Here is a 23,004-nt window from a genome sequence, read left to right as displayed (position 1 = left end):
CATGTGTGGGGCTGTTTGATGGTAGGGGTGCTCAGCAGTGTTTCTCTGAAGTGCAGGTCCTGTCCTCTGTAATATGGAGGGTTTTTCCACCCCAGCTGGATTTGTGCCCTTCAAAGGGGATATTGTCTGGCTGGCCCAGCTAGCATGGGATGTGCCTGGCACCCGCATCCCCTGGGAGAGAGGGGAGGGCTCAGGGAGCTTTGGCACTGCTCACTGATTGTGCTACAGCTCCACAGCCTGTCCTGCATCCCTTCATGGCCCTGCAGCCTCCCCCTGTGGGCCCCTGCATCCTTCTACAACACCCACGGCCTCTCCTGCATCCCTCCACCACCTCCATGGCCACAGCATCCCCATCCCTCCATTGCCCCAGGGTTCCTGCATCCCATGGGGACCACGCAGGGATGTGCAGCCACACCTTGGGGCTTGGTGGGGTCAGTTTGTGAGTGGGAGTAGAGGGACCTGGGCTCAGTCAGAGATCACCTGAGGGACAGTCCTTTGACACCCAGAGCACCTCACCTCTGCCCCAGGTGAAGCCACCAGCATCTCCCAAATGGATCATCCCACTCCCCAGAGCTTGCATCCACTTGTGGACCTACGGAAAGAGGAGAAAAGGCTACAGGAAGTAACAGGGATGGAATAATAATTCTTCCTGTGCTCCAAGGTCCTTCAGTGCCAGGGCTGGGATAGTGCAGCCCCCACAGGTGAGCTGTGCGCCAGGGGGAGGCTGACAAAGTCCCCCACCAGCCTGGAGAGAGCCCTCACCATCACCCATGGGCAAAGTTCCACCATTCCCCTGCCCTGGGTTCTTGACTTTGTGACCTGTGTCTCTAGACAAGGGCAGGATTTCAGAGCAGCTTGAAGGAGTTTGAAAGCTTCTGGGCTAATCTTTGTCACTGTTTATACCCCAGGGTGAAGACTCAGGAGGGCCATAACAGCCTTTTCTACATGTTTTACCTTTGAATAATTTTAAGTTTCTATTTCTACCCTGTGTGCACCAAAACAAACCTCATACCCCAGGTCGAGTGAGGCAAAAGTGGTAAAGAATGGCTTTTTTCCAGGAATAATAAAGGAAGCTTGGGAGGGGTCAGCTAATAAACACTTAAACTGCATGAACTGCAATAGCAGAGAGCTCTGTGATTTGCCAGAGAAGCGAAAACCAGTGGACAGAAGCAGAAAACCGAAACCAGAAAACAGAAGCTGGGCCCAGAGGTCTGCGAGGGCGACTGGCTTGGGATGGCCGTGCAGAGCTCCAGGGGCGGCAGCCGGTGACTCAAAGCAGGAGCCCTGTGGGCGGGGTGACGGTAACGGGCAGGACCTGCCCCCCTTGTCCGGGACCCTTCCCGGCATTCCGGGGGAAGCGACATTCCAGCTGACAAAGCAGCTCTGTGGGCACCCACTGGTGACATAACCACCTCCTCCTCCTCACATTCAGTTGTGCTTTTTTTCCTCACCGACCGTCTCAGAGCTTCTAGGTGAAAGACAGAGCTGCAGGTCCCATCGCAGCCACCACACTTCCCCACATCCCCCTGTGCCCCATGCACATAATCAGCCTCATGGTTTGTGCCTTGCAGGCAGCAGCTGGTGAGCAGAAGGTGCGAAGTTCCCATGAGCAAAGCTGTCACCTGCTGGTGACAGGGTGATGTCAGCCACAGGGTGCCTTTCTGCAGCCACAGCCTTTGTCACTGCTCCATTCGGTGCTGGCGTTTGTCACACTCGAATGTGACTTGCAAGAACAGAGGAACATAAAACTCCCACTGTTGGTTTCTGAATGAATTATTTCCGTGGCAAAAAGCCATAATTTGGGTTTTTTTCATCAGCAATTCAGCCACAAGCTGGAGCCACTTCTTGTTCTGTGCTGAGCTGATCAGACTTACCAAGGGAACAAAGAGCTGATCCTGCCAGACTTGCTTCTGGCAAAATCCACCACCTTCCCTGATATCCTTGTCAGGACTTATGGAGACTTTGCTCCCTCTAAAAGCACATCCTTGGCCTCTCTGGTGAGGTCTCTGCCAAGATGAGGATGTGCCACAACCGGCAGCACTAGGGATGTAATGCAGGACCAGACCATGAGGGAAAGGAGGGATGCAAAACAAACCCTCCCCATGGAATAAGCATGGGAAGGAGCAGACCAGTCTAAGGAACCTCCAGACTTCTCCTTTCAGTCCCTGCCAGGGACAAGCCAGCTGGTGAAGGACAGTGCCTCTATTGCTCTCATGTGCAGCTCCAGGGTAGCCAAGCAGAGGGTTTAGAGTTCTGGGAGAGAAAATCCAGGCTCAGGAACACAACCAGAGGCCTGAGTAGCCTCTCTGCAGTGCAGGGGTCTTTAACTGCATGCCCAGAATGTGACAGGGGATCAGAAAGCCCAGGTCAGCCCTCTTCCTGCTCCCCAAGGAGCTGCCCTGAGTTGTTGGCCTGCTGAGACTTGGTCTCTCCCACGTCAGGCTGGTTGTCCCCCACTTTCATCTCACCTCTTTAGCCAGGAAATCCATCTTCTACCCAATGCATCTCTTGGACGGAGTGGCTGAGGCTGGCAAAATGTCTCAGGAGTGACAAACCCCTTCTGCTAGTGAACTCCCTGCTCCCAGGTGAAATCTTGCCCTTTGGGATGCCTGTGACTGCTAAGGGCAAAGTGATAAAAGGTGGATTAGTGAAACAGCAGTGAGAGAGGCTGAGAATGGGGTCAACACTGTACTTGGAGGGTTGTGATCTATTGCACAAAGTCCAGCTAGAGGCCAGTCAGCAGCAGGGAAAGCCAGGGATCGATACTGGGTAGTCCTTAATATGTTTATGTCCTGGCTGATGGGACAAAGGTAACCCTCAGCAAGATGGCAGGTGACACAAGGTTGCGAGGGTAGCTTGTCACTTGAGAGGGACATGCTGCCATCATAGAATCATGGAATGTATTTGGATCAAAGAGACCTTAAAACCCATGCAGGTCTGTCCCTTCTGCCATGGGCAGGGACACTTTCCACTATCCCAGGCTGCTCCAAGGCCTGTCCAACCTGGCCTTGGACACTTCCAGGGAGGGGGCAGCCACCGCTTCTCCCTGGAAGCAAGCTGCTCCAGGGTCTCACTACCCTCACAGAGAAAAATTTCTTGCTAATATTTAATCTCCCTTTTTTTTTAGTTTAAAGCTGTTCCCTCTTGTCTTATCACTTTTGGCCTGTGTGAAATCCATGGAGACCTCATCAAGATGGAGAACCTCATGAAGCTCAAAGAAGTGCGAAGTCCTGACCCTGTGAAGGAACATCCCCAGGCATGAGTATATGGCAGTGCTGACCAGCTGGAAAGCAGTTTGGCACAGAAGGACCTGGGGCTCCTGGTGGGCACCAGGCTGGACATGAGCAGCAAATATTCCCTTGCCACCAAAATTCCATCAGGCTCCTGGGCTGCATGAGGAGGAACATTGACAGCAGGTTGAAGGAGGGGACACTTCCCCTCTACTAAGCATTGGTGAGTCTGTTCCTCAAATGCTGGGTCCAGTTCTGGACTCCCCAGGATTAGAGATGTATGGACATACTGAGACAGTCCAGCAAAGGGCCATAGAGATGATGAAGAGATAGTAGCATTTCTCCAGGGAGGAGATGCTGTTACAGTTCAGGATGGAGAGGGCTCAGAGGATTCTTACCAATGTATGTGGAGCAAAGTAGATGTAGCCCAATTCTCAGTGGTGGCCACTAACAGGACAAGAGGCAGCAAGAAATTCTAATTAAACACCAGATAAAACTTTATTGCACTCTGAAGCAGGCTGTCCAGAGAGGCTGTGGAGTCTCACAGCCCACCGGACATGGTCCTGGGCAGCATCTCCAGGGACTGGGCTGGATGAATTCCAGCCTCAGCTCAGCGCCAGCCCTACGGGTGTGGGGAGGCCAGGCTGAGTGCTTTGGGTGGCACAGAGCCCTCAGTGCAGCTACCCCTGAGCTCTGGGACAGCAGCTCAGCAGTCTCTGGCAAACATCCAGCACACAACGGCACGAGAGCACTTCTGTGCTGCCTGTTGGTGTTTTTTCCAGCGCTGCGTAATCCTAGGCAAACACTGTCTTTCCCTACACAGCCTCATAGGGAAACCACCCTCTGGAGTCCAGTGGGACCATTCTTCTTTTTGTGGCCAGGTCACTTGGCACATTTTAGTTTCCTTTTCATTTGAATAAAGCAAAAATGAATGCTGAGTCACTTGGCATTGTGAGGGACCATATTCCATTCTACCTCGCTTTTTTCTGTTCCCTCTAATTCCCTTCAGCTGTTTCACTTTCATGTTATCCTTTGTCATCATCTTGGAATTTCCATTTAGGCTGCTCCCAGCTGTCTCCAGGACTCCCTTTTAAAAGAGGGATGAATCCAGCTGTTGCACACTGAGCTGCATCTTTCAGAGCTTCTGCTCCTGCCCTGACAGCCCTCACCCGACGGAAAGATGAAGGTCCCTGCAGCTGGATTGGCTCTTCTCCTCATTTCAGCCTCCTTCTCCCAAACTTTCTCTGGACCAGGTGAGTCCTGCTTTTTCATTTATGAAGGGAGAACAGATATGAACCTTCCATATTATTTCTCCATTGAGCTCCCATGACAGATAAGTGGGAATTTTTCAGCATTTTTGCCATTCTTCACTCTGCCCAGAGATCAACTGCATGTAGGAACCCTGGAATCAGAAAATCATCCATCCATCCATCCATCCATCCATCCATCCATCCATCCATCCTCCATGCATCCATCCACCCACCCATCCATCCATCCAACCTGGGCTCAAAGTACTTATTCCTGGTTAGAATTGAGAGATTTCTGCCTCTGCCCTGGGGCTGGAGGAGTTGTGGAAGTGAAGCTCTGAGCAATGGCAGAGTGACAATCTCACAGCACCTTGATACTGCTCAGGGCATTGGACCAGATGATCCCCAATGTCCATTTCAACCTTAATTATTCTCTAATTTCTCACTACCTTCCCTGCCGGCACAGGTCCCAGAGCTTACATGGTCTTTCTTTGCCTCTTCTAGCTGGACTCGAGATCCCAATCTGCTGTTTCACATACAGCCAGCACAGGCTCCCACGGAAGCTCATCCAGCACCATTACAGCACCAGCAGCAGCTGCCCCCAGCCAGGCATCGTGTGAGTGCCAGCATGGGACAGGGCAGGGACAGCACTGGGGGGGTGGGTGAGTGACCAGCTCTGCACTGCAAGGGGGCTGTAGGAACAGAGCAGGGAGAGGGGAATACCAAGGAGAAAGGGCTCTCACAGGGATTGCTGGGGATGCTCGTGGGGGGATTCCCAGGGATGCTCCTGCAGGAGTGGAGGAAGCAGTGTGGGGGAAGGGATGGGAGTGGAGACCATCACAGCCAGCTGCTGCCTTCAGCATCAGCACAGGGGAAAACTTCTTGCAATGCTCAGAGCTGGGATCCAGGCTCTCCTGGGAAGCAGGTGTGAGCGGAGATCTAACAGGTCCCATCCCTTTTCCACAGGTTTGTCACAAAGGAAGGCCGCCAGGTCTGTGCCAATCCTGAAAACACCTGGGTCCAAAGCTACCTGAGAATTTTGGAGCATAACTGAGCGAAGCAGTGTGGCAAGAGTGGCTACTGTCATGGACAAGTCACGTTATCCTGAGCTCCAGCCATGGAGCAGAACCCTGGGACAAGAGGAGCCACAGGAGCACCTGCAGATGTTCCCAAGGGACTGCTGGAAGGGCACCTTGTGTTCGGGGCTGCTGCTCATCCTTGGCTCGCACAGACTGGGCTTCAGCCTCATCCCTCTGCCCCAACCCCAGGCCCATGGGACTGCACCTTGGCTGTTGTATTATTTGAAGTTACTTAAGAAATCATCATATGGGGCAGTCAGTCTTTTTTTTTCTGTGGATAATTATATTATTTATAGGGGGGTGACAGGGAGGATATTTCTAGGAGGATGACCCAATGTTGGATGATGGGAAACCCTGGTTTATACATGTCAACTCTTGATTCTGGAGAATAAAGAATTTGGAGAAAACCTTTGCTTTTTCCCTTTTATGTGCCTCTGTGTGGTGTTCACCAGCACACACAGAACAAACCTATGAGGCATCTGAGCCTCCATAGGACACATGAAGATGGAAAATGGTTTGAGGCAAACCCATAAAGTTTCCATACTGCAGACTCAGGAACAGCCTCCAAAACCTCATTCCCCCACAGCACACACCCCCAGTCCCCACATCCTCTACAGAATTAGAAGTGTTTATACCCACATGGGGGACTTTTACATTCGTGAATCTGCTCTCTACACTCCCAGGCACGTCGCACACATTTGCTGCTCCCAGCCCCACACACCCACATCAAACTGATACTTGGGTGTGCAGCATTGAGACCAGCAGTGCTGGAGAGGGACAGGGACCCCATCTTTCATTCTGACCACCCCAATGGGGGTTGTTCCTCACTTTCCCACCTGTAGAACAAGGGGAAAGGTCCAGCTCTTGCTGTAGGGGTAAAACAACCAGTAGAAAAGCTGCTGCAGTTGTTCTCAGGATGCAGCTTTCCATGGGAACACGGAAGGGAAGGAGCGGGTGTCCAAAGGCACAGTGCTGGGCACACCTTGTCCATGGATATCATGCTTAGAGTTCCTTGACATCTGCACTCCGTGAAGAAATCACAAAAGGATTTGGGTTATAAAGGAACTTAAAGCTCATCTCATTCCACCCCTGCTGTGGGCAGGGACACCTTCTACTGGACTCTCGTGGTCCAAGCCCTGTCCAACCCAGCCTTGGACACTTCCAGGGCTGGGGCAGCCACAGCTGCTCTGGGCACCCTGTGCCTGGGCCTCACCACCCTCACAGGAAAGAATTTCTTCCCAATGCCCATTCTAAACTGACCTCCTTCAGTGTAATACCACTCCTCTTTGACCTACAGCAACAGGCCCTGCTAAAACTTTTGTTCCCATCCTTCTTACAGACCCCCTTCAACTGCCCCCACAGCATAGTCCAGAGCTGGCCTAGCCTTGCCCACATCTTGTTCCTCCTAAAGCAAAAAAAAGCTTTCTCTTAGTGTTTATTTTTTTCCCCTGCAGTTATAGGTCAGATTTGGCAACTCTGAGGCTGGGAAAGCACCTCTGTATTGTCTTGTGATTTCTCTCTAGTCTTGTGTTTTCTGGCCAGGAAATCTGGCTGTAGTCAAGAGGGTCATGAACACGCAAGGGGCAGCATCCCAGCCAAGGGCAGCCCAGCCCAGGACCATTCTGTTTCCCAGGAGATGGTGCTGGGGCCATACATGGAAAGGTGAAAATCTGCAGGGGGTGTATCCTGAGTGTGGCTACCTCACTGTGCTGTGAAACTGTGGAGCAGAGTGGTTGGTGGATGGACAGGAGCAGGTGAAGATCCTGGGAATGGGGTGCTGGATGTGTCCTCTACCCCTGAGGACATCCCAACCCCAAGTTTGGCACTGCAGGGCAACTACAGGAGCCCCAAATTGTCCCTGCTCTGGGACTCTGAGCTGAGAGGTGATGGAGGATGGATGTTTTGGAGAAAGGGAAGTTGAGGGGAGTACTGGAGTTTATCCCATGCCCAGGATGCAGGGACAGGCTGGAGAGGCTGGATAATCCAGTGCTGCAGTTGCCTCTCCTCAGGACAGTCCCTGGCTGTGTGCCCAGGCACTTGTGGGAATTTCCCTCTCAAGCCTTTCTGGTTTCAGTTTCCAGTTGCTGGACTAAGGGAACATTTCCTTCCCTGCCTGCAGTGGCAGAAGTCATCAGGAGATCAGAAGACCTTCATGGTCCCATGGGCAAAACACTGGATAGCCTGGTTTTCTCTGGCCTTTTTGAGAGCATGAACCCTGTGGCTGTTCCCTCTCTCCCAGCTTCACTTGAAGAAGCCCTGGGAGGAGAAAGGTGCCAGGGACACCCTCAGTCCCAGTGTCCACATTTTCTCCTGGCTGGTCACTGCTCCCAAACCCATAATGAACATCCTTGCATGGCCTCTCACTGCCACTCCTGGAGAACTGATAGTTTGATCTTGGCCTCACACCTCAGCCTCTTCAATTTCTGTCTTTTCAACTCGCACTGGCCACTTCATCCAAGAATTCTTTCTCCTAAACCCACCCATTTATACATCCCATCCTTGGTGCTACCCTGTGGAAAGTGGGGGCTGGATGGATCAGGCTAAGTACAAACATGGTCTGTGTATCTGCCCAAGTCCTGGTGGGAACTTGAAGGTCTCTCTGCTTGAGCCTTGTTTCTCTCCTTGTTTCTGCTTTTCTTTCCCAATCCTGCTCTGCTCCAGGTGAGTCCACCCACCCAGAACCATAGAATCACTAAGGCTGGAAAAGACCTCCAGGATGGTGGCTCCAGCCATTCCCCCAGCACTGCCAAGACCACCCCTAACCCGTCCCTAAGTGCCACATCCACACATCGGTTAAATTCCTCCAGGGATGGAGACTCCGCCCCTGCCCAGGGCAGAGGTGATGATGAGCAAGGAGAGGTCAGGAGACAACCTGAGCATCTGCACACCACTGTGGCACCAATGGGGCTTGGGGCTGCTTTACAGACAGTTTATCTCACACTGGTTTTCTGTCCCTCATAACCAATTCTGAGGGACACAGCCCAAATTGTTCCCATCCCCTGCAGAGCTCCAGCAGGGAGCTGGGAGCAGCAGTCTCATTTTCTACCCACAAAGTTACCAGCCAGTTTTAAGTGTCAACCGCAGGCTGATAAAGTGCTTTTGTTGGTTTTACTTTGTGCTTTTTAGAACAAAATCTTGTTTCCTGCCCCAGGAAGCTGCAGAACAACAGTGAATTAATGCTTGTCTTGCAATAAACATTAACAGAGCATCCCAAGAGTTAAACCTGGCTCAGGCTACATTCCAAAGGAGCCTGTGCCAGGGATGTAGTCCTGGCCATCCCCCTTTCCTCTCACCACAGGGACACCCCTGAATCCCCACCCTGAGATTTCCAGGCATTCCTTTGCCAAATCTGCAGTGGCACAGCCCCACTAGCTCCCAGCCTTGGCTGTGATATGATGGGGGAAAGGGCTGGGAAGAAGTTCTGGCTCCACATAAGTGCAGGGACTGGGAAGTGCTGGGAGCTGCTGCGGCTGATGCTTCTGTGGTGCTGGGATCAGGGAGGCCAAGCAGAAGGGAAGGCTTTTAGACCTAAGAAGGCTGGGGCACTTCCAGCTGAGAAGTTGGGTTTTTCCCTCCATCTGCCCTAAAAATAGTTGTAGTGGGGTCCCCATTTTCCAAACAGGAGGGGAACAACCAGAGATAACACAGAGAGAAAACAGCTTTATTCATTGGCACCAGCACAAAACAGCAGTTTGAGAATAAGGCTGAACACTGTGGTTCCACAGCAAGCATCCTGTAAGTAACCAGGGTACCACTTCCTTCTCTAGGGACAGATCTTACAGCATCTACTGCACCGTTACAAAATTCAGTAGGAAAATTCATCCTGGGCTCATAAAACAGCACTCAGAGCTAATTCCAACCCACAGATAGCTCTGGGATGAAATCCACCTCCCATTCTAGCAGTGGAGGCACAAGGTGGGGCTCAGTTTAGCCACATCACACAGCAGGGCACCCCAAGATGGGTCTGCAAGGCCAAGAGGTCTTCAGCATCACGTTTGCCCTAAGTGTAGCTGAATTATTGTGGATAAATGACACCTTTGCAAGGCAAAACAAACTTCCAGGGTCCCAAGGTGGCTCAGCAGGTCCTGGTGCTTGGCAGCAGCATTTCTAGGTCTGTGCCAAACTCTCATGGGTGGTCTGGCAGGACTTCTCAGCTTCCAGTGCTCACTGCAGCTCCAGGCTGTTCACATATTCCTTCACCCACCTGGAATCAGGGTTAGCACAGATCTCACGCTTCTTCCTGGTCACAAACCTGGCAAGTCATGAGTTCAGGGGAAAAAGGGGCATCAGGGACTGGGGTCATGTCATTAGTCATCTCTCACAAACTCTCAAGCATCCTTGAGCTGCAGAATGTGCTAAAACCCAGGGGAAGATCAGGGTCCCTTGGGAGACCCTGCCATGCCCAGATATTTGTCCTCTTGTCCTATGCAGAGGTGAGCCCAGGTGCAGTGTGGAATGTTGAGTGGATTGGGTTCATCAAGCTCTGGAAGGTCCTGCTGCCTCCTGACCTCCTTCCCGTGCCTTATTCCCAGCATCAGGACAGTCCAAGGAGACTAAGGGACCACTTATTTCTCAGCTGAGGAGGGTGAGGGCTTACACACTGCACATGGAACCTGGGTGGCTGCTCCCTTCCCCCAGGTATGATGCCTCCCAGCATCCTGCTCCTGGACCTGTTAGATGCACAGCCAGGAGCCCAGAGGCTGGCACAGCCTCCCCTCAGGGCCCCGTGCTGGTACTTACACAACTGCTGGCTGGGAGCACTTGCTGCTAGTGTAGAAATACTCCTGCACATGACTCTGAGGCAGCTTTCGTGAGATGTAGCTGAAGCAGCATAAAGCCATGTCAGACCCCACTGGAAGAAAACGGGAAATCCAGCCTGAGACCATACTCAATAAATTGTACATTCCTGGCTGAGAGCACAGGCAACCACCTCCTTAATCAGCTGAACTGTCCCTTCTCCTCCTGCTCTGAACAGAGAAACTTGATAAAAAAATATTGCTAGGATTGTTTGTTAAATGTTTTACAATAACATCCAGGGTAAAAATCCCTATTGTTACCCTGTGTCCACTCCTAAGGGCCAGCAAAAAAATGAGGGGAGAGGAAACCTGAAAACTTTTATACCAGTAAAATTCATCCCTAAAATGAAAGGATATTAGAAAGGAAGACCAGTTGAAATAAATCAGGAGAAGTTATTAAAACAGGTTTCCAACATTTGCAGCTGACTTTTGTGAGTTCTGCTCCAAATTACAGGCAGTCAGAGGAAAAGTCCACCCCAGGAGAGCAGAGGGATGCTGTACTCACATGGAGCAGGAAGGGCCTGAGAAAAGAGGTCAGCAACCAGGATGATGGAGAGGCAGAGTGTGGAGATGTTCATCCTGGACAGGGATAAGCAGAGGCAGGATCAGAGCAGGTTCCTCCTGTGCCTTTTGTGAGGTGCTGGCTTAGTCCTTGCTTTTTATAGGGACAGTGACCTGTCAGTCAGATTTGAAGGCAAACGTGGAATTTCCAAAACATAATAGAGCTGATGTCATGGCACCTTTGCCTCAGAAATACTGAAGGAAAAAAAAAAAAAAAAAAAAAAAAGAAACAGCTGGCTGAGGAAGTAGCAGAATAGCCTTTGTGTGAAGGGAGGTAAGTGTGAGCAAATCAGCCTCCAGTGACCAAGACAGGATATGAAACCACCCTTGAGCAGCAGGTTCACATTTGCATCATCCAAAACAACTCTGCTTATCAAAGTCACCTCAGTATCCCCACAAAAGCACCAGGAGGACCCAGCTCAGTCTCGTCTTCAAGGAACCAGGTCTGGGGGTTAGAGGTGCTCAGAACCTCAAATGGAAGATGCAGGCTCCACCAAGGGTTCCCTTCTCCAGTGGTGGGTCTGGGAAATGTCCAGGGTGGATACAGGGGGTCAGTAAGGGCAGCATGGGCAGCAGGAACACTCAGTCTAGAGACTGGCTGTAGATCTAGGCTAGCAGCCTTGGCACACCATCAAGCACAGAATTCTCAGTGCTGTGCTTCCAGTGTGGGTCTGTGCCCTCCAAACCCCTCCCAACAATCCCAGTAGGGGCTGGGCTTGTCTGGGAATCCTGCCTTGATGGGCTAACTCTACAAAGAGCATCTTCTCCAAGTGCCAGTGGGTTTGGTTCAAGGTGGGATGCAGAGGGCAGAGCAGGAGCTTCCCCAGCCCAGGGAGCTGAGAGGGACCAAGAGACTCCAGTCCTTGGTGCCCACCTAGAGTCATGGAGATCATGGCGTGGACTGCACAGAGGCCCCTGGCACTGCCCTTGCCGTGACATGATGGGTTCCCCAGGATGTTCCAGGGAGCATTTCCCCTTTTTCCATCTCTCTACTTTGTGACTGGCCCCCATTTTTCTAGCTCACAGCCTGTGGTTCCTCTGGGTGTTTCCCAGCCCAGCTGCTGCTCACAAGGTGCCACGAGCTCGTGTTTCCCAGATTTCCTCACTGACCCTCGTCCCCAGGGCTGCAGAGAAGGGCTGCTGTGCTACCATTCTCCTTCTCCCCCACTGGCCTCATGGGTCTGTGGGGGCACTCAGAGCGTTCCTAGTGTACCATCCACCACAATGTCCCCATGGGTGGGGACCAGGGCTGTAGGAGGGTCTCCAGGGCTGTGCCAGGGACCCTGCTGGGGTGGGAAGGAGCCCATGGTTTTTCCCAGTCATCCTCCCAGGAGGCATCCAGGTGCTGTCCTGAGGACCCTGAGGACTCTTCATGAGCAGGAGCTGGAGCTGAACCAAGTGCCTGACATCATGGGGTTGTCACGGACACATAGTGGTGGCATTTTGGGGCAGCACAGCAATGTGCTGCAGGTATTCAGGCTTTGCAAAGGACACAACCTCAGCTGGAATTTGCCAAGGGACTCTTCCTGTCAGAGATGGGGAGATGGATTATTTATTGCTACTGCCATATTGTATTCCAGAATTGGTCTGGCTAATTGATGTGAGCATTTCTTATGCCCCAGATCCATGTAAGGTGTAAAGTAAGGCAGTGGGACTCACCCTCATCTTCTCAGCACAACAACAACAACTGCATTTTGTGCTGAGCCTCATCCCCACTGCCCCAAGGCTGATCCTGGGGCTGGGATTTCTCTTTCCAAGGAGCAGTGCCCATAGAAAAAGTCTATTTTTATGTCCCCCACCTGCCTTGCCACATGTCCCTACAAAGGGCTCTAAAAAGCAGCTGCTGTGCTGTGTCACCTCCCAGTCGCCTGTGGTAGGTGGCAGAAATGGAGACTGTCCTGCCTTGGGACATGCAAATGAACCTGTTTGGTGTTCCCAGATCTGCTGGCAGATGAAGGAACTGTTACTGCCTGTGACATGATATGTGACGGTGCCAGATCAAGATCTCAGAAACCACAGAAAGATTCTGATCTCCCAACCACAAGGCAGCCAGAGCTCACGCTCTGTAATTGGTGGTAAAGGCAACCGAAACCATGACATCTGATTATTGCTCTCACAGCTAGGTGTGACTTCTCAGCCCTGCACAGCCTCCCTCTTCCCTGTCCCAGACATGCCCAAGGACTGGCACAATCCTGTAGGATCATCACACAGCCCAGCCTTGCCCCTCGCTCGGGGGCTTTGCCCTGTGCAGGGTTTTTGAAGGTGCATTCTGCAGCCCTGGCCCTCAGAGTAGAGATGTCAGAGGTTTGGAAAGATGCCAAGTCATTTGTTGTAGCTCCACCCTTTCTCCAGGCCACATTCCCCAAAGCTGCCTTCCTTTGCCTTCTCCTTCTCCTTGAAGGGCAGCTCCCCAAGGAAAGGTGTTGGCAAAGGTGGCAGCTGGGATCCACCTGGCTCTGCAGAGGAACCTGGGAGGAGATCGTGGCACCACAGGGACCGGGGGGTGGGGGATGCCCAGAGTCCCACTGGGACCTCTGACCAGGTTATGGAAGGGCTGCGGAGGGGCACCACGGTGGGGTCTGGCCTCAGATGGAGACGGGAGCTGCACTGACCATTTTTTAGAGCTGTATGGCACAAGGCAAAGCAGAGGGAGGTTTCTGCAATCTGTGTGCCTCGATCGCTGAAAACCAGGGAGGTTCTCTCTCTGTCCGTTTACTTCCCCTCCCAACCACATGCGAGCATCCAAGGAGCACTGGGCCCTCTGCTGTCCTCCACGGGAAGCGTTCCTGGAGCCCTTCCACTCACCTCCACCTCAGCCACGGGTCATCCCTCAGCTGAGGAGCCCTGGAGACGCCCCCATGCTCCCCTCTTGGGGTCTCCTCCCTGCACACAGCCCAGAAGCTCCATCCTCTGTGTCAGTGCTCCTTCCCCTTGAATCAGAGCCCTGCTGTGCTGGGAGCTGCAGGCACAGGTGACGCTTGTACTGTCCCCTTGAGCCCTGGGCTCTTCTTTGTGCTTTTTGTCCTGGGCAGGGGTCTGCAGCTCTGCAATGCCCTTTCTTTGCTGGTAGCAAATCCCTGGGGAGTGGGGGGACCATTTCCAGCCCCTCTCCATCTCCCTGTTCATCAGGAAGCCACTTTTTGTTCCCCTTCTGTGGAACAAAGGAAGACAGAAATCTCTACTCCCCCCAAGGACCCTCTGTAAAAGAGAATCACCTACTGGTTACCTGCTCTTCACAGCTCCAGATTAGGTTCCAAAAGCTGGCCCCAACTGGCTGTTTTCTCAAGACAAACAAGATGACCAGGTTACTGTAAAACTAGCAGGAATGGGGCTCCAGACACACTCCCTGCCCAGCACCAGGGCTCAGATCATTTTCCCTTGCCCAGGAAAGGCTCTGCTGACACTCAGCCTGTACCTGCACTGCTGTTCTCCCAGGTGACTCTGGGGAAGCTCGGGCTGTGCACTGGGGATCAGTATTGTTGTGTCCATGACACTGTGCTCAGGGTGCTGTGTGTCACATGAGCCTGGCAGTGCACAGCAGCCCCAAGGGGGCAATGATCCAGTAGCAGCAAGAAAACCTCCCTGGTGAACCTCCAGAGGATGCTACACTTTTTCCTGAACCATTTGCTGTCACTGCCTTCCCCAAACCTGCCTTCAGTGGTGTCAGAGTCATGGCACTTCCATCTCCTCCTTCCCTGGCCTACAGAGGTGGGGTCCCCTTGCACAGAGGGGCTTCCCAATGCCACAGGCATCCCTGCCAATTCCCCCAGAAAGGCTGTGGGCATCCATCCTCTCTGGTCCTCTCCTTTAACTGCGGGGAGCAAGTGTCCCTGTTCCTTCAGGGCTTGGTTGATGCCAGCAGCAGGTCATTCTAGTGTTGGCCACTCATTTCTGGTGGTCACCACTCCTCCCTGGTGGTCACCACTCCTCCCTGGTGGTCTAGTGGTCAGCTTTTGGCACTCTTACTGCTGAGGCCTGGGTTCAATTCCCAGCCATGGAAGGGGTTCCTGCAGCCACCACAGGTCCCAGTCTTTTCCTGGGTGGCTGTGCTGTCCTGGAACAGCTCCTGGAGTTCAGTTCAGGGTTCAGAAGCTCCCAGTGTGTGGGGCTGGGTCAGGGTGGCACGAATTTTGGGGGGTGGCAGCAGCCTGCTGTCCTCCCAGTGCCATCAGGCAGCAGCTGCCAGTGGGGTAATACCCCTGTGGTGGGGTGTAGGGAGCAGGATGTGACAGGGATGTAGGGGGCTCACGAGCCAATGCCCCCATACCGACCCCAGGGAGGGGTTTTACACTGTCTGATGCAATACTGGGCACTGTGGTGGTTTGTGTCCCCTTCAAATGCCGTGGCCATGGTTTGGCCCCATTTCTCTCAAATCTCCCAAATGCTTTGTTGTGGCAGTCAGGAGTCGTTGGAAGGGAGGGAATTGGCATGATAAAAAACATTACCCTGCCACTCCAGGATCTGCTTCTTATCAGCCTTTGCCCTTATCTCTTTAAAATATTGGAGGCATTAATCTCTGGCTATCAGTGACACAATAAATCACAGGGCTCTAACAAAGTTCAGTCTGTCACTGCAGAGTGATGTCTGTAGGGAGCAGGGTGACACAGCTGCAGAGAGCTGGGCAAAGGGTTGCAGAAGGCAGGGGGACACATTTCTAGAAAGCAAGGTGACACCTCTGTAGGGAGCAGGATTACAGCAGGTAGAAGGCAGGGTGACACATCCACAGGAAACAGTATCACACAGCTGCTGGGAACAGGGTGACAAGGCTGTATGGGCAGGGGACATGCTATTGCAGGATTTCTTCCTGTGATAAGAAGAGCTGCAGGGCTGCTTCTCTGAATCCTCCTGACCACCTCCTAAAGGTAAAGAGTCCCTGGAGATCAGGGCCAGAGGCAGGATGGGAACACAGGGTCCCCTCGAGGGAGTGTGACTGCCCTGTGTGTGTGTCTGTCCCTCCCGGGGCCAGGGGGACAGGGACTGACACTAAAACTCTTTCTGTGAGCAGGACTTGAACCTGCATGGGGAAACCCCAGAGGATTGCAAGTCCATTTCAAGCCTTCACCACTCAGCCATCACAGCAGCTTGCCCAGGCTATGTCTGCAGAGCCCCTGGCTGTAACCCTGCCGAGGGGCACAGCAGGACCCGGTCCCATCCTGGACATGCATGCTGCTATCCCTGCTTCACATCCAGCTCAGGGACTGCTGATCATGCTGCCACCTGCCCTGCACAGAGCACCCCAGCAGTGCTGGGAATGGGAGCTGGGCACTGGCCACAGCATCAGGGGAGATGACATGGGGGGTGGACATGGTGGGAGGTCTGTGTCCTGTCTTATCTCCTTGTATCCAACAGGAAACTTGTCCCAGGACAACTGCTCCCAATCTCCTTTTCTAGCCTGGAAATATCCCAGCCTTCTCCATCCCCTCTTCCGACAATATCCCTTTTTTGCCTCTACGACAACATGTCCAGACATGGCTCTTGGAAGCAACCTGAGCCATGGACCTGGCAGGTTCTGTCCTGCAGCTGGGAGGAGATGTTCCAGGCTTGTGTGGTTCTCACCAGGTTTCTGCCTGCATTTGGGCTTTTGGAACAGGGCATTTGGAGAAAGGAGGAAAAGGTGGCTGTCAAGAGGAAATGCTTGCTGAGCAAGGTTTGGTAGTGACTTGGCCACTCCTTTGGAGCATAAATCCAATTTGGAGGGCAGTCCTAGAAGCACTATTCTTGGTTTGGGTGGGAACTGGCTTTGGGGACTCATCCTGAGACATCCAGAGCCCTCCCTGGGTTCCTGGAGTTATGTCCAAGAGCTATACAAGAGCTTCCCTGTGTCACTGGCACTCCATGCCCCTCACATGGGGATTTATCAGCAGGGACTTGCACATTACCATATCCCAAAATGGGGTCTGGAGTGGTCCACCATGATATCAAAAGGATGGGAGGGTCCAGACGACAGTGGAAGGACCTGGAGATAACCAAAGTGTGAGCAGAGGGTCCTGGAGAGCAGTGGCACCCTATCAGAGGAGGTTGAAGAAGACTAGACCTGAAAAAAAGAGGTCTGAGGGGGTTAAGGAAGTTGACAGGTGTGGTCTGGAGAGCTCCAACAGAAGCATCTGGAGGAAACTGGAGGACACCATGTTGCCCAACTGTTTTTGCAACCTGGCTGGACTCACACTTTGCACTGGTCAGAATTGCCTCAATATTCCTCTGAATCTTTCATCTTATTGACTTTTTTCCTTATCTAATCTTGTGTCGTTGGCAGTGAACAGCTATTTTCATCTACAATTCTTGTCATATTTATGGACAAAACAATCTTGCCTTGTTAAAAGAACAGGATGTGTTTACAGAAAAGTCTGTGTTCAACAGAGAGCTGACAGCTCTTCTCTTGTAACAAATGGCACTTTGCAGTATTATGCAATAGAGAAAACCACAGGGTGTGTCATGAGGCAGAGCTTCTAAATCAAGCAAACGTTCAGACTCTTGTTTTCACCCTTTAATCCTCCAAGTTTCAGAAAGCAGTGACAGCCCTGCCTGAATATCAATTTTACTGGACACTGCACACAGCTCTCACAATTCCTGAGGACGGGGAATGGCCTCAAGTTGTGCCAGGGCAGGTTTAGGTTGGATATTAAGAAAACTTCCTTCACTGAAAGGGTGGTCAGGCACTATAACAAGTTGCCCAGTGCAGTGGTGGAATCACCATCCCTGGAATTACTCAAAAAGCACGTGTATCTTGGGGACATGAGTTAGTGGTGGCCTTGCCAGTGCTGAAGGAATGGTTGGATTCAATTGTCTTAAAGGGCTTTTCCAATCTAAATGATTTTGTGATTCCTTGATTCACTGTTCCCTCCCATCACTTGATGCAATGTTAAAGACACTGCTGTCACCATAAACTAGTGTGTCACTGGTTGCAATATGTGGGCATAGGATGATCCAGAGGAGCCTTGGAATACCAGGGAACCCCTGCAAGCTCTGTCCATACAGACATTCCTTCACAGGGTTAAGCATTGAATCAAGCCACAAAATCTGTGATCCTTTTTTGCTTCTATTCACATATTTGGCCTCTTAAGAATTTAAGTATTTAAGCTGAAGTCCAGGAAAAATCATCCATGGCTGTGGATGACTCCCATATTTCCCAGCTGTGGGGCACAATGAAAAACTGCAGTGGGACCTAAAGCTTCTTCCACTCTCTTGCTAAACCTCTGGGGTGTCTGAAGCCATGTGTTCTCCTAGTGGCTTTCCCGGGGCCTGACAACTGCTTCTCTGTGTCCCATATTTCCAGATAAGATAGGAACTGATTCCAGAGCAGGAAGATACATGGAAAATGGAGAAACCGTCCTCCTGCATTCTGTCTTTACTCCTGCCAGCCCCATCTCCAGAGGAGCCATCTCCCACCTTCCTGCCTGAGCATAGCATCCCAGTCTGGAAGAGAAGTGGAAGGAATGGAAGAAAGGTTTACTGAAGGATGGGGCAAGAAGAAGTTTGGCTCCTGAGGGGGAGCCAAAGGTTTTATTCGGGGAGTTTGGCCCACAGGAAGGGAAACAAAGCTTCAGCCCCTGGGGAAGGACTGTTGTTCTTATGGAAGAAGTGTTATAGCTGCTGCTCAGGACTGGAGTCCCATTTAGGCCTTGCAAGACGAGCATTATTCTGTGGATGGATGTGCTGTAGCTTCTTCTGTGGGTGGGTCCTACCACTGTTCTGGAAAGTCACAGATGCCTCTCCAAGGCTTTCCAGCCCTCGGCACTGCATCTCCTGCTGGAGGGAGGTCTGGAAGGAGTCCCCAAGCAGCCTGTCCTCACTAGTGTCTTCCCAGACTCTTGGGCTTACCTGGAGCATCTCCCATGGCTATGAAGTATCTCCATGGCAGGTGGGGAGATGCACCAAGGAGGCTTCATAGCCTTGGGTGTTGAGTCTTTAAAGGAGAACTTCCAAAAGAGGTGATAATGCCCAGGGGTGCCTGGGCATCACACAGCTGAAGACACCCCTGAACACCTCTGTGGTGCCACCTCTTGAACATCCCTGGCTGTTGCTGTCACTTATCCATAAAAGGTTAAAGTTCTCTTTTGGAGTTGCAGCCTTTCTATTTTTAAAGCTGGACAATCTGGCTTTATTAAAATTCACTATGCTGCCGAGAAGTTTTTCACCTCTAGTTGCCCTGCAATTTCTGTGCTGTAACCTATTACTTACTTTTATCTGTTTTATCCTGCTCACTACATCCCTTTATAAGCTCTGCCCTTCATCTATTGGAGCAGAAGATGCACTGGATACAGTTATGTAAACTTGTGCCCTGGACAAGGACAGATTGGCTTGTACAGGCTATTGGCTCTCAGTTTGTAAATAAATCCACGGTTTGAAATATAGGAAAAATACACCATTGGTGGGTGAAGAGGAAACTTTGTACGTTTGAAGTTGTACCCAAATTAAGTCCTTAATCATTATTAAACTTGCGGCCTCATGGTTCACACCTAGGATTTAAATGTGTCTCTGTCACCTAAGGCCAGGTCAAATGGGGCTTGGAGCAATCTGGTCTAGTAGAAAGTGTACCTGCACATAGGATGGGGTGGAATGAGATGACCTTTAAGGTTCCTTCCATCTCAGACCAGTCTGGGATTCTGTGATTCTATGATTTCTATGAAAACAAAGCTGAAGGAGCTTGCAGGAATATCAGAGGTGTCAAATGAGGAAGGGGAGGATGTTTCCTTTTGCTGTTAGGAAGGGAGTTAGGAATGCAGCAATAAGCTTTCTTTTGTTTGTGTTGCTGGAGTTTAATGAACATTTGTTGCTACAGCTACTTTTTAGCAAACACCACCAATGGTTTACATAGCTCTGGGTTTATACTGGGGTATAAACCCCTTTAGGGGTGAAGATCTGCAACCTGAACAGGACCAAGAAGTAATGCTAGCAATACCAAGAGCCTGAGAGAAAAGAAATCTGCATCTTCTCAAGATAGAGATCTGCTGCTTGGTCAAATAAGTAATGAGTAATTATTACCCTGGTTGCCTGATGTCTTGTAAACTGCTGAATGTACATTGGTCTTGGTGAGCAGGATGCTCTGGGTTTTCTGGAGGCTCCAAAGATTGCACTGGAACACCACAAATCCCAGCTGGAGCTGACACAGGAGTGCTCAGTGCTCACCTTGGGAACTGCACTTAGGCCCAGTAATGAACATGATGTGAGTGCAGCCTTTGCCTCCCAGGGCACTGGAGCCAGGGGAGCAGCATGGGGCTGCCTGCCCTCAAGGACGTGTGTCCTCCAGGGTAGACAGTGTTCCTGTCCAAGGGCAGTGGGGGTCACCAGCTTGCCAGTGAGATGTAAAGGAAGATTCCTTGTCTGACCTGGCAATTCCTTGCCTCAGCCTGGCAGTCTCACTGGCACCACCTGAGCTGGGACTGAGGTCCCTTCCCAGCAGTGGCACCAGTGACCCTACTAGACTCCCCCACCCCTCACCAGCTCAACCCCAGGTTCCCCACAGCAGAGTCACAAATGCCTGGATGCTCAAGATAATTTAATCTTGGTGTAACAACAGAATAACAGCTTAAGTTGGTGCCTCTGAGCAGGGATCCAAACAAAGGAAGCCCTGGGCTTTATACTCCCCCAGTCCAAGCACAGGAAAGTCTGGAGTCATAAGCTCCAGCCATGTCTCTGTGTCTCTCACCTGGCTGTGCACAGGTCCCTGTTCCCCTGCTGGGAAGGGGCCTCGGTCCCAGCTCTGGTGGTGCCACTGGGACTGCCAGGGTGGCTCCTCAGTAGTCAGAGAGGGAAGTTTCCTTAGGAGTCACTATGGAAAAGATACTTGTCACAAACACAAAAAAAGAAGCAAAGCCACCCAGCAGGTACCTGGACTTCTGCCTATGCACATTTTGCAAGGAAAGCTGGATAGATAAGGTGGAGCACCTAGTAGGGTGATCAGAGTCCCTCTGGTGCTGGGGGCCACCTGCTTTGGATTCAAACTTCTCTTTAGGGGAGAAGTATTGACTTTGCATTTTCAGTTTCTGAAAATCTGGCCGTCATATTACTTTTTTTTTTCTTTTTTTCACCTGACAGATTTAAAACAATATATTTTTTTTTTTTGGTAGCAGTTTCCTTTATCATATATGCTTTCCTTTTATTTATTTTGATTAATGAGAGCTGTGAAAATATTTGAACAGTAGGAAGGATTGGCTCCCTAATCCTGGGAGGTTTAAAAGGCTGATTGATGGCAAGAAAATTCAGCATTGTCTTTTGTTATCAGCGTCACCAATGTTTAAAGGATTAAATTATTTCTACAACCTTGGTCCACTGAAGTACAGTCCTTTTCTCTCCGCATATCATGGAATCATGGAATGGTTTCTGTTGGAAGGGACCCTAATGTTCTTCCCATTCCGCCCCCTGCCATGGAAGGAACAACTTCCACTATTCCAGGGTGCTTCAAGCACCATCCAGCCTGGCCTTGGGCTGGGATCCAGGGGCAGCCACAGCTGCTCTGGGCACCCTGTGCCAGGGCCTGCCCACCCTCCCAGGGAAGAATTTCCTCCTAACCCTCTGTCATAATTCACATTGAAATGAATTACATCACTTGGCCCAAGACTTTGTTCCTTTCTAAGTATTGGCCCAGCTATAACTTTGGGATTGTCCATATTTCTGTCCATGTGATTTTGCTGGAGACAGCTTGACCCTGCTCTGTGCTACTGCCTCATTCCTTGTCCACTTTGTGTCATCCCCAATAATCAGCAATTATTTTATAGGAATTTCCAAATCCCTGATGGGACACAACTTTGTTTTGCCTGGACACAAATAGTGGCAGGCCCACCATGCACACATGCTGTATGTGGACCTCGGGATGCCCCACAAATGCATTGGCAAAATGATCCATTTCTGTCTTCCCAAGCCTTCACAAATTCAACCAACAAGGAAAAAGAAGCCAAATTCCACCACGGTCTTTAACGGTCATAAAGTTAAGCTGACCTCTTTTACGTGCAGGAAAGAAATATGTGTCTTCATTCCTTTTTAAACTGATTTTTCAAGAAGGAAGTCAGAAGGAATGGAGAAGTGTACACTTTCTAGATCATTCCAGGAAAGCAAACCAGCAGATATTTCCTCTTGGCTCAATCTGGTCCCATTTTTTTTGGCCACACCCATCTTAAACCCAGCGAATTTCTGCCCTGGTGCAGGTGTATAAAAAACTGACTTCTCTCCCAGCCCTGCCAGTGCTGCAGAGATGGCAGGTAAGATCGGTGCATTTTCATTCTATATCTGCATTTGATATCTCTGTTGTGGATATTGATGCGTTACACAGGTGAACCCAAGGAGATGGGAGGCAGAGCAGAGGCGTTGGGACCTGGTGGCGCTTCATTCCTCCTTCTCCCCTGATGTGTATTTAATTTATTGTGAGAAGTGAACAAAGACAGTCTGATTTATTTCTCGTGCAGAAAATTCCTGCAATACATGTTTGCAAGGAATAAGCAGCTTTCAATCCCCAGGAACATGGTCCAAGAATTTTCATGGGTTGTAAATGTAAGATAACTTCTCACACTGTGAGAAATCTATTAGTTCTTCCAAATTTTGTCTTTGTCCTGTTCGAAACAATTTGAAGGTTGACTAAATTACTTAAATCTTTTTACAACCTTTGGGCTAAAAATCTCCATTTGGGGAAGGTGCTGTGCCACAGCGGGAGATATTGGTGGAACAGATCATACACATTTCTGCTTTAATGTGAAACAGGAATAGAGACAAATTTCAGAGAGCAGCAGGAGGACTGGCAGGGGTGGTTGAAAGTGATGATTGATGTGGCAGCTTGTTTTGTTCAGCATGGAGGGGGCAGAGAGGGAAGGGTGGGGTCAGGCTCCTTTCCACCAGCTGCTTGTGGATGCTGCCAAAGACGGGACGCCAGGACACCACTGTCTTCCAACTTACCTTCCCAATATCCTCCACCACTGAGGCTGGACTGTACCTGACTGCCTATTCCTTGGCAGCTACTCAGCCCACTTTGCTGAGGGTCCCACCTCTCAGAGGTGTCCCTGTGTCCTGCCAACCTCTAGAGCCACAGCCCCAGCCCGAGTCCCACTGACAGGTCTGGACAGAGGGCAGCTCGATTTTATTCCTGGGTCCTGAAAGAGATATT

General features: G+C 51.1%; 2 protein-coding genes across 2 annotated transcripts; one reads left to right on the top strand and one right to left on the bottom strand.

Annotated features, from left to right (window-relative positions):
• Nucleotides 1-4,296: 4,296 nt before the first annotated feature.
• LOC139600109 (C-C motif chemokine 4 homolog) lies at nt 4,297-5,944 on the top strand. The gene is made up of 3 exons (XM_071447997.1): nt 4,297-4,483; nt 4,982-5,093; nt 5,444-5,944. Exons 1-3 carry the CDS (start codon nt 4,411-4,413, stop codon nt 5,529-5,531), a joined length of 273 nt encoding a protein of 90 aa, XP_071304098.1. The 5' UTR covers nt 4,297-4,410; the 3' UTR covers nt 5,532-5,944.
• A 3,252-nt stretch (nt 5,945-9,196) lies between these two features.
• On the bottom strand, nt 9,197-11,302 carry LOC139599878 (C-C motif chemokine 5-like). Its single transcript, XM_071447567.1, has 3 exons — nt 10,858-11,302; nt 10,297-10,408; nt 9,197-9,808 (listed from the first exon to the last, which is right to left on the bottom strand). Exons 1-3 carry the CDS (start codon nt 10,928-10,930, stop codon nt 9,721-9,723), a joined length of 273 nt encoding a protein of 90 aa, XP_071303668.1. The 5' UTR covers nt 10,931-11,302; the 3' UTR covers nt 9,197-9,720.
• Nucleotides 11,303-23,004: the final 11,702 nt, after the last annotated feature.

Source organism: Agelaius tricolor, unplaced genomic scaffold, assembly GCF_023055355.1.
Source record: "Agelaius tricolor isolate 1412-34295 unplaced genomic scaffold, bAgeTri1.0.p SCAF_25, whole genome shotgun sequence".
Lineage (NCBI taxonomy): Eukaryota > Metazoa > Chordata > Aves > Passeriformes > Icteridae > Agelaius > Agelaius tricolor.
Note: the sequence above shows the minus strand (reverse complement) of the source record. Positions and strands in the feature narration are given on the sequence as shown.